Genomic DNA, 10,000 nt, shown 5'->3' with positions numbered 1-10,000 from the left:
TCACATTGATATCGAGGGCATCTTTAATATCAGCCATCTGCTTCATGGCTTCACCAATGTCCACCAGCGCAGCTCCTAAGAAGATGAGGTAGACATAGTTAATGTTTGACTTTCATATAAAAATAATGAAACCAGAGATAGAGTTCTCGAGATCAACCAGCATTCCTTCGCACTGCAGCAGGATTTCCATAACCGTCGACCTGTGGTTCATGTCTGTGCATGCGTGCGCTTGACTGTCGGTATGTGCGGACGTACCGAAAGTGGATTCCTCCCCCAGTTCCCGTCCATATCGCAGCATGCAGTCTCCTAAAAGCCCTTCAGTCTGAGGATACCCCGTCGTCTTCACCTGCCCTCTGATTTTAGACACAGTGTTGAGCATTCCCAGTTTGGCTCTTGATGCTGTGTGGATATACGACATACACTCATGACCAAACCATAAATCATAACACTGCACTCCAAACATGAGTCATTGACAAAGAAATTACAGTAATTTAGTAGCAGCAGTGTTTTTCCAGAGGAGGCAAGGGAGGCACTGCCTACTAAAAAAATGTTTTTTTAAATACTGCATGAGAAAATAATCAACAACAGCTTAAAAAAAACAAAGCAATTTCAAAATACAAGATTAAATAGTGTGTAAATCCCTTTTTTTTCCAAAGAAAAATTGTGCAACAGTGATAAAGTTTCAAAGGGAGGTGAGTCTGCTGTGTCCTCATTGAGCGAGATAATCATTTTAATGAGATAATAGGCAAAAATCATGTTTAAACAGGTCAGAAAATCAGCCTGAATGGAACAAACTAGTGGAAATGATGGATTTAATTACATTAGTTAACAACTTAACGACTCACCATTGCTGACTAAGTTTAAATCAAAATGCACTAAAAAACTGTGAGAACGCTTGATTCAAATGTTGTTTACAGAGGTTTTGGTGACTGATGGTGTAAGTTTTTACTGTATTATTGTAGTATTATTTTTTTAAGCGATGTAAAAATGTAAAAAAAAAACAAAACAGACACTAGCATTCAAAAGTTTGGGGTTAGTAAGGTTTATTTATTTACATAAAGTAATTCTTTTATTCAGCAAGGATTATTTATCAATAGGATTTCTATTTCAAATAAATGCTATTCTTCTGTACTTTATATTAATCAAAGAATCCTGAAAAAAAAAAATGTATCACGGTTTCCTCGCCTCCTCATTTCAGAAGTCCACCGCACACTGCTGCTTAGTAGGTGGTGTTAATGATATTTAATGACTCAATGAAATCATAAGTGCAAAGTGCTATGAATATGTCAGATCTGTGATTCATACCTGGGTTTGGCTGAAGGTATTCTGTGGTTTTAGTTACAAGTTCAAAAACAGACTTGTTGGTGACTTCTATTTTCTGTAGAGGTGGGAAAAGTTAAGAGTAAATATGTTTGTCATATAAATCACATGTGAAGAGGGGCTCATTTCTGCTGTTTTCTCTCACCCGCTCCATTTCCATGAAGTCTTCATCAAGCTTTGTCCCTTCTGCACCGCTTATCTTCTCACTCAATAACTAGAGAAAGAGAAAGATTAGATCAGAAACAGGAAGCAGTGATATTACTGTAGGCAGGAGGAAATCGCATAATGTTTTCCTGTGCACACAGCCACACACTGGGGTTGGCGGAAGAAAAAATAAATCAATAAAGAGCCTCCATCGTATAGCTTATTGCAGAAATGACACCTGATATCACGGGTCTGAATTTAGTTTTTTTTGTCTGTTTGAAGCAGCAGTCATAAAATGACAGAAAACACTCATATTTCATGATTCACAATATATTGTGACTATATTGACTATATCTGAATTAATTACTTTACTGGAATTAGTCAGTATTATTGGATATTAATCAGCCGATACTGAATACTTAATTGAGTACTTTCATTTCTGAAAGATAAATGAAAGTTAAAACATTATTGTTGTTGTTGATAATAATAATAATAATAATAATAATAATAATAATTTCCAATTCCAATATAGGTCCATATCACAATATCACCTAAAAATGTATCCTTTAAGAGCACATTTATTATTATTATTTCCATTTCAAATATAGTTCCATATCACTTTATTTATAAACAATTATAATATCAGCTATAACTTACCCTTTAAGAGCACATTTATTATTATTATTATATTATTTAAAATATAGTTCCACATCAGTTTATTTTAAACAATTATTATAATATCAGCTATTTATAAACCATCAACCTTAGCAAGTACAAAAACTATTATTAGTTTACCTGTATTAGCCAGAATCTTAACATGACTGCATTGTTATATAATTGGTGACTGTTTGTTGTGACATAAAAAAAACTATTTAGAAACACACACACTAGTTAACTAGGTTAAAGTTGCTGTCATTATGCAACATTGTCCATGAGTTGCCACGCTAAAGCAAAAGGAATAATGTCAGTATGTGAATGGGCTTCACGTAGTGTCACAGGCTAACTGTACGGATGATGCTATACATAACAATCCAGACTAGTTATAAGCACCGCTAATAATCACTAAGAGGATTAACATATCTTTCATAACAAAATGAAAATTAGGTTAACATTTTTTGCCAAGCAGGTCAGTGAGAACAGATTTGAAAAAGTGTAAGATTGACACAAAATGAAGACATAAAAATGAATGATTTGCATTTGCAGGGATGCATGCAAGGTGAAAGTACTGTGTGTGTATCTGCAAGGAAAACATTCACATAGTTTTAAGTTTGTTTGTAGTTTTAATATTTTTAGCTGTGCCTTAAAGCGAGTGAATTTAGAGGCACAACTTTTCTGAAAGGTGCGTGCTGACAGCATGCTGTGTTTAAGTGTGCTAAAAGTCCAACAGTTACACTTCCAGCATGGTAAAAGTATGTGTCAAATATGCCTTCAAATACATTTTAAAATAAATTCAAATAAATTCTGTCAGACTTCAAACCCAAAAGTCAATGTGCAATGCTGTTCATCTATTTTCCTTCCATAATCTTAGTGAAATATGATATTAAACAAGTAAAAAATGAATTTGTGCATTGAAAATGCATTGATTGGATCATGGAGCCAGGATGTTAGAGAGATCCATTACATCAGCTGAAAAGGAAATTTAATTATATGTTGATGAAAAATTATTTCCCACACTGATGGTGTTACGGGACTGACGAGACGAGAGGCGTGCGGATCCATGTGCAAGCTTTTATTCACAAGAGACGTGGTCAAAAAACATAGGCAGGGTCGAACAACAGCAAACAGGTTGACTTGACTTATGACGAACAAATGTGACTTGACTTGACTTATGACGAACAAATGTGACTTGACTTGCCTCATGACGATCAGCTGTGACTTGACTTATGACGAACAACTGTGACTTGACTTGACTCATGACGATCAGCTGTGACTTGACTTGACTTGCCTCATGAAGATCTGCTGTGAGTTGACTTGACTCAGGAGGATCAATTGTGACTTGACTCATGACGATCAACTGTGACTAGACTTGACTCAGGAAGATCAATTGTGACTTGACTCATGATGATCAACTGTGACTGGACTTGCCTCATGAAGATCTGCTATGAGTTGACTTGACTCAGGAGGATCAATTGTGACTTGACTTGACTCATGACGATTAGCTGTGACTTGACTTAGGAAGATCAGCTGTGGATTGACTTGATTCAGGATTGGCAGCTGTGACATAACAGGGCGTTGTTGTGTCTGCCATTTTGCGATCAGGCTCCTCTGTCGCTACCATTTTGTGAGCGTGATCTAGTGTGGGGGCCATTACACAAGTGAGTGCGGGGTCGCGTTCCTCTGCGATAGTCCTCGAGCAATCGTGTGCCCTGCTTGAGGGCTAATAACAATCTTGCAATGTCCATACCTGACCAATGTCCACTTGAAAAGCCGCTGGATCCTTGTGTGGCAGAGTATTCTGTTACGGGGCTGACGAGACGAGAGGCGCGCGGATCCATGTGCAAGCTTTTATTCATAAGAGACGTGGTCAAAAAACACAGGCAGGGTCGAACAACAGCAAACAGGAATGGCACAGGCAAGACAAAGAATATTCCTTGGGCTAGCGTGGGTCTACGATCGGCGAACAGTATCCAGAGGGCTTGACAAGAGGGGTAATCCAATAAACACAGGCAGAAGGTCAGGAAACAGACAACAAGGCAACACGGAAAGACTAGACTAAGACTAAAACTAAAAATGGGAAAAGGAAAGGCTCAGTAATGTAGCTATCGCTAGAGGAGAGATAAATGCTAAACAAAACTAGAGACTAAACAGAAACACGGAATGGCTCGGTAAAGCAGCTAACACTTGGGGAGTGCTAAACGCAGATCAATACTCAGCGATCGGAGCAGGAACTGAGTGGGTGTTATGTAGTGTGTGTGTGATTGGTCTCAGGTGAGCGTGTGATTAGCGGAATGGTGCATGGGAAATGTAGTCCGTGGTGACGTGCAACAGTCAGTGTAGTGAGAGAGTCAATATGATGGATGAGTGACCTCTGGTGGCGATCGGATGGAAGTCCACGGACCGGATTCGTGACAGATGGATTGCATGAAATAAAACCTAAATGTTCATCTAACAAAAAATTAAAAAGGGTCCATTTTGATTTCATGTTGACTTAAAACGTATTGACTAAATATCTGTCAATCATCTTATTGAGAGGCTGCAATTATCTGGTGCATTTGGCACTAAACCCGTCTCATTATGCATATGAACCGGACTAGCCACCAACTCGTTGATTTTAAAAATGTGTAGTTTTTCCACACCTACTGTCCCAGTTATCTAAACTCAGAAGTACATCTGTTTTCAAAATGGTAATTATACAAAGCACCAACTGCGTTGTATGAAGTGGCCTACATTTATACTAACACACACTTGTCAGAGTCAGAATACTGACCTACTTCTGCCTCTGCTTCACCAACACCGGCACTAACGGAAGCTCTGTGTTTACCACACTGCTGTGCATGAGTGATGAAGGTGTGAGGTCAGGAGGTCTTTGCAAAACTCTCTCTCTCTTTAATGCACTGATGCCTGCAAGCAGAGGTTGTTCAAACACCCACATGAAACACTCACACTGTTCAAACATGCTTGTAATGACAAGACTGTCATTAGCAACATGATCCGCAGTTATGAATCAATCACAGGATCCTCACTGACTGAATCAGAACAGCTGGCTCATTTACTCACTCACTGAATCATAGGTTATGTCTCAAAATGAGCCAGATCACACTGACATATTCCAACAAGAAGAACCGCACTTCAGATATTCGGATGATGCACTTTTTTTAACCAAAAATGAAGTGTGGCATGTTGGACACTAAGAAAGATGGCAAACTACCCTTCCAAAATTCATACACTAGATATCAGAGTACATAGTGCATTGTGTGTATTAATCACGATTATTGTCATTTTAGAAATTTGTTTTTAAATTTCATTAGAATTAATGCACTTTGTAATGTACAAATCAAGAGAATGTCAACTTGCGGCAAACTGCATAATTGACCAGATGAAAGAAAACAGACTGTATTATCAAATTTTTCATTTGAGAAAAATATTGCATATTTTCAGATCATCAGCGCTTTGTTTTCAGTGCAGAGAGAATGCGTTTGTATGGCTGCCAGATTGTGAAGATTAAGTAAAAACACTGAGCAGAAAATGAATCCATTTAACTATATATATATATATATATATATATATATATATATACATACACAAACTATTATTTACATTTATTTTATATTACTTATTTTAAATTATTTCATTAAATAAAAAAATTAAAAGTATATTATTTATTAATAATTTATATAAGTTATTTATTCCATATATAAAATGTTAAAATGATATATTATAAATTAACTATTTTATTTTTATCTAATCTTTTAATTTTGTGATACAACAAGCATGAGAGTCTCACTAATACATACAGGACCGACTGTCAGTTATACAGCATTACCTTAATGTCATTATTAACAAATATCAGACCGCTGAATGCTGCAACTGAACAGAAAGTTATATAATGAAATACTGTTCATTTTTATTGTATTAATCTTTTTTTTATTTCACTGATATAATGCCTACATCAGTGTTTCTCATGGGTTCTGAAGGGGTTGTGGACAGCAAACACAAATTCAAAATGCACAGACTGTAGACAGTGTGTCAGTCCACTGGGATTTAAACAGCTGGTGTGTCAACACTAGTGCTGTGTTCAAAATATCGATACGACGATGTATCGTCACAGAGATTTGACGATACGAGTATCGATACAGCTGGCCCTGTATCGATATTGTGGCACGTGTGCAGCGAGAGAGAGAGAGGGGCTGTGTATGTATGAATTACCACCGTTTTGCCGCGTTTCTCTAACAATAAAGCTATGGCTTTAATTCCTTTAGAAACAATTATGCTACCAGCTCCTTGTTGAGAATTACCTAAGATTAATGAATGTTAGAAGAATTTTTCATTGGCAGTTTATGTTAACTGAATTAACTAATGTTAACTAATGAAGCCCTAATGTAAAGTGTGACCGAACAACAAAGATTAAAAAAAATTTCAAACAATAACTAGACTAGAGTTGCCCACGATAACAATATCGTGCATATTCATTATTGTGATATATCGCATTACCAAATACCGGCACAAGTCTAATCGTGATAGGTATCGTATCATGACTTTGCTGGTGATACACAGCCCTAGTCAACAACACTTTTCAACAATAACTTTCCCAACATTCAACCCAGAAATTAAAATCTCAGAAACGTCCTTAACTTCCCCTCTGAGAAGACAGTTGATGTTACAATTTAGAAATCAGGAAGCTGATCTGAAATGCTGTCTTCTGGTATGATTTATGATGTAACTAGATGATGTAAGATGATGTATTGAGACAGAAGATTTCTGTTTGAACATCCTTTAGGAAGATAAAATGCACTCTTAGAATGACTTTAACAGTAATGAAGTGATTCAGTAATATTGGATAACATCAGGCCCCTTTGTGCAGCACACAACAGCATAATCCTCCTACACACTCAGTTTCACTGTTACAAACACACAGAAATGACATTCAAACCTACGCAAAAGGCAAACAGTATGCAGCACAATGCAATATGGTGCAACAAAAACATACAAATTAATATTTCATATTAATATAACAACAATACTATTGATAAACTGCAAGGTTAAAGGTGAAAATTTAGCATTAGAATCCTGATGAACTGGTGCAAAAAAAAAAACTAATTAGATGTATACCTTAATTCCAGTCATTTATTTATATAGTAGAGGAAAAGACTAGGGCTGCAACTAACGATTATTTTGATAATCGATTAGTTGGGACGTGCACCGTGGGCAGACGCGACTAATCGATAATGAGAATCGTTGTCGATTATTTTCATTATCGATAATAATCGATTTTATCGATTAGCTGTTGCAGCCCTAGAAAAGACTAAAGCAATATTTCACCCGAAAATGAAAATTTGCTGAAAATGTACTGAACCTCAGGCCATCCAAGGAGTAGATGAATTTGTTTCTTCATCAGAACAGATTTAAAGAAATTTAGCATTACATCACTTTAACATGACAATAATCCACTAGTAATCCACACGACTCCAGTCCATCAATTAACATCTTGTGAAGCCAAAAGCTGCTTGTTTGTAAGAAACAAATCCATAATTAAGGCATTCAAACTTCAAACCGTTGCTAAAATACTATTCCATAATCCATAATAACACTTCCTCCAGTCCATCGCTTGTTGTCCTCTCACATCAAAATCCACTAACATATTTGTTTAAAACTGTTTTAGACTGTTTCGGCTTGTAAATGGTGCTTGATCTGTGCATATTCCTCTCCTGATTCAGACAAGAGTACTGAATATATCACTGGCTGAGAATTTGATCTGTCTGTCAACATACAATAACATCAGCACAAACTGTTCCTGTTTAATAAACCACAATAGATTTGACCTGGCCATCTGAACTGTGTGTCGCCGATGTTGGGCGGCTGTCTCACAACAGCGAGCGGATAACGCTCCTGATGTTTTTTCAGGCAGCACTACTGCTGTGTTCTTTATGTAAGGCCATTACACACATCTAAAGAGTGCAGGATGAAATGAAACGCACATCAAAAAGCATGACATACAGTCGTTGAGAGAATGCAGGACATTTGCAGCCGTTTGGTTCTAAAAGGAAAATTATAATGAATGATAATGTCAGACATCAAGAAAAAATTCTAAATGTTCAGCTTGAGTAGTTTACAAAGTGATTCTGTATGCATTTTAATGTGCTGCACATAATATTTCAGTTCTACCTGACAAAAAAGGGCAAAAAAAAAATTTATACAAAAAATTATTTGCCATTACAGGAATAAATGACATTTTAAAATATATTAAAATAGAAAAAAAAAAACATTTTAAATTGTAATAATATTATTTCACAATATTAGTTTTACTGCGTTTTAATTTTTATGTAATATTTTAAATTAAATAGAATGTTAATATATTAAAATATATATTTTATATAAATAATTAAATTATTATATTTTAATATATAATGTAAAATATTAAATACAATATATTCATTCATATATTTATAAAATATATTAATAATAAAACATCAAACACTTAAATTAAATTATACCCCTTATACCAAAGTGGATTTCTAGTGGAGACCCTAAAAGATTCTCAAAGAAAACTCCATCTGTAGACATTTTCTAAACTTCATGAGAATGACATGGTTTAAAATCACACACTCTAAAAAAATTAAGCATGGAAAATATCCAGTTTTTGATACTAAATAACTTCACAGCAGGTAACTCCCTGAAATAAGGTTCTTACCCAAGATACACATGATCACTTCAGTCTCTGTGGCTTCCTCGAACTCCACTCACTAGCAACCAACTAGGTCAGGTTAAATTTAGCCATAACACACAAAAGAAATTAGCCTCATATGGCAGTACTGCTTTTGACTCACACTGCTCAATGACAATATTTGAGAAACCCTGAAGTAGAAGGACACTGTGATATGAAAATAAAAAAATATTTGAATGCATGATCAAAGTCAGCCTGATATCAAAATTGACCTTACCTCTTTTTTTTTTAATGCACATTCCTGGTTTAATTGTGCACAAACACTGCATGAAATTTCACAGAAACAAAGGTTTGTCTGTGCAATCCTCCAACAAAATGTCATTTGCTCCACTTTTAAAAAACTTTTTCAGAATGTTTGGCTGACTTACAGGTTTTACAATCCTAAAAAGAGAAGACAGAATTTTAACAGTACTTGTACAATGTACTTTAGTGTTACTCACTGACAATCACTGACAAGTTACCAAAATAAAACAGTATACGACTGGAATCAATCAATCAATCCATTAAAATGAATTTAATTGTAATGAAAATGAATGAACATTTTAGTGCAGCCTGCTTCTATTTTCTCATGAGATTTCCTTGCTGTAATAATATCAACATGAATGAACTGTCGTGTCAAATATTTATTACATAAACTGTCAACACAAGATGGGTTAAAACTAACTGTTAGTTAGGGGTGTGCAATATCACGATTTTTGATCGTGGATGATTAAAATGTCTCCACGATCTGCTTTTGAAGAAATATCGTAGTATCTTACTACAGCGCACATTCTATCAGTTGCAGTTTTGGCACCTCCGTCTCAATATACTGTACAACACGACATACATTCACATCAAATGTTAACTCAGCAGTAGTTACACTCACGGGACACTGCACTTCGCAATCACAAAAGTACATTATTTGCATCTGCTTTAAAGCCTTGCCGGTTAAACATTTCATTCGCGTGCTGTTCTGACATGCGCTTTTTCTGAGCGCGTACCTGAAGCGCGAGCACTAAAAAGCCTGTTAAACAACGCCAGATTACTGGACTTAAGTTACCTTTCGCGTCTGATTGTGCTAATGCTGTCAAAAACACACAAGGTTTACATATAAATAAAGCTGGTTATGTCTAAAGTGAAAGTAAACAGTTGAGAGAAAACCAGATGCGTGCAGGT

The 10,000-nt window shown here is 35.8% G+C and overlaps 1 protein-coding gene across 2 annotated transcripts in view; it reads right to left on the bottom strand.

Moving 5' to 3' along the window:
* The window catches only part of LOC107709492 (endophilin-A3-like), a 30,500-nt gene that overhangs the window by 4,282 nt on the left and 16,218 nt on the right, over window positions 1-10,000 (bottom strand). For both annotated transcript variants that reach the window (XM_016513984.1, XM_016513983.1), the window contains exons 2-5: window positions 1,466-1,534; window positions 1,306-1,378; window positions 256-399; window positions 1-75 (exon numbers count right to left, since the gene is read on the bottom strand). The exon at window positions 1-75 is cut by the window's left edge and continues 59 nt beyond it. In XM_016513984.1, the coding sequence (XP_016369470.1) occupies window positions 1-75; window positions 256-399; window positions 1,306-1,378; window positions 1,466-1,534 (361 nt within the window). The remainder of the gene's footprint in view (window positions 76-255; window positions 400-1,305; window positions 1,379-1,465; window positions 1,535-10,000) is intronic.

The sequence above is a fragment of the Sinocyclocheilus rhinocerous genome, unplaced genomic scaffold, assembly GCF_001515625.1.
Source record: "Sinocyclocheilus rhinocerous isolate Xijiao unplaced genomic scaffold, SAMN03320098_v1.1 scaffold1467, whole genome shotgun sequence".
Taxonomy (NCBI): domain Eukaryota; kingdom Metazoa; phylum Chordata; class Actinopteri; order Cypriniformes; family Cyprinidae; genus Sinocyclocheilus; species Sinocyclocheilus rhinocerous.
This window is presented reverse-complemented; position numbering and strand designations above follow the sequence as displayed.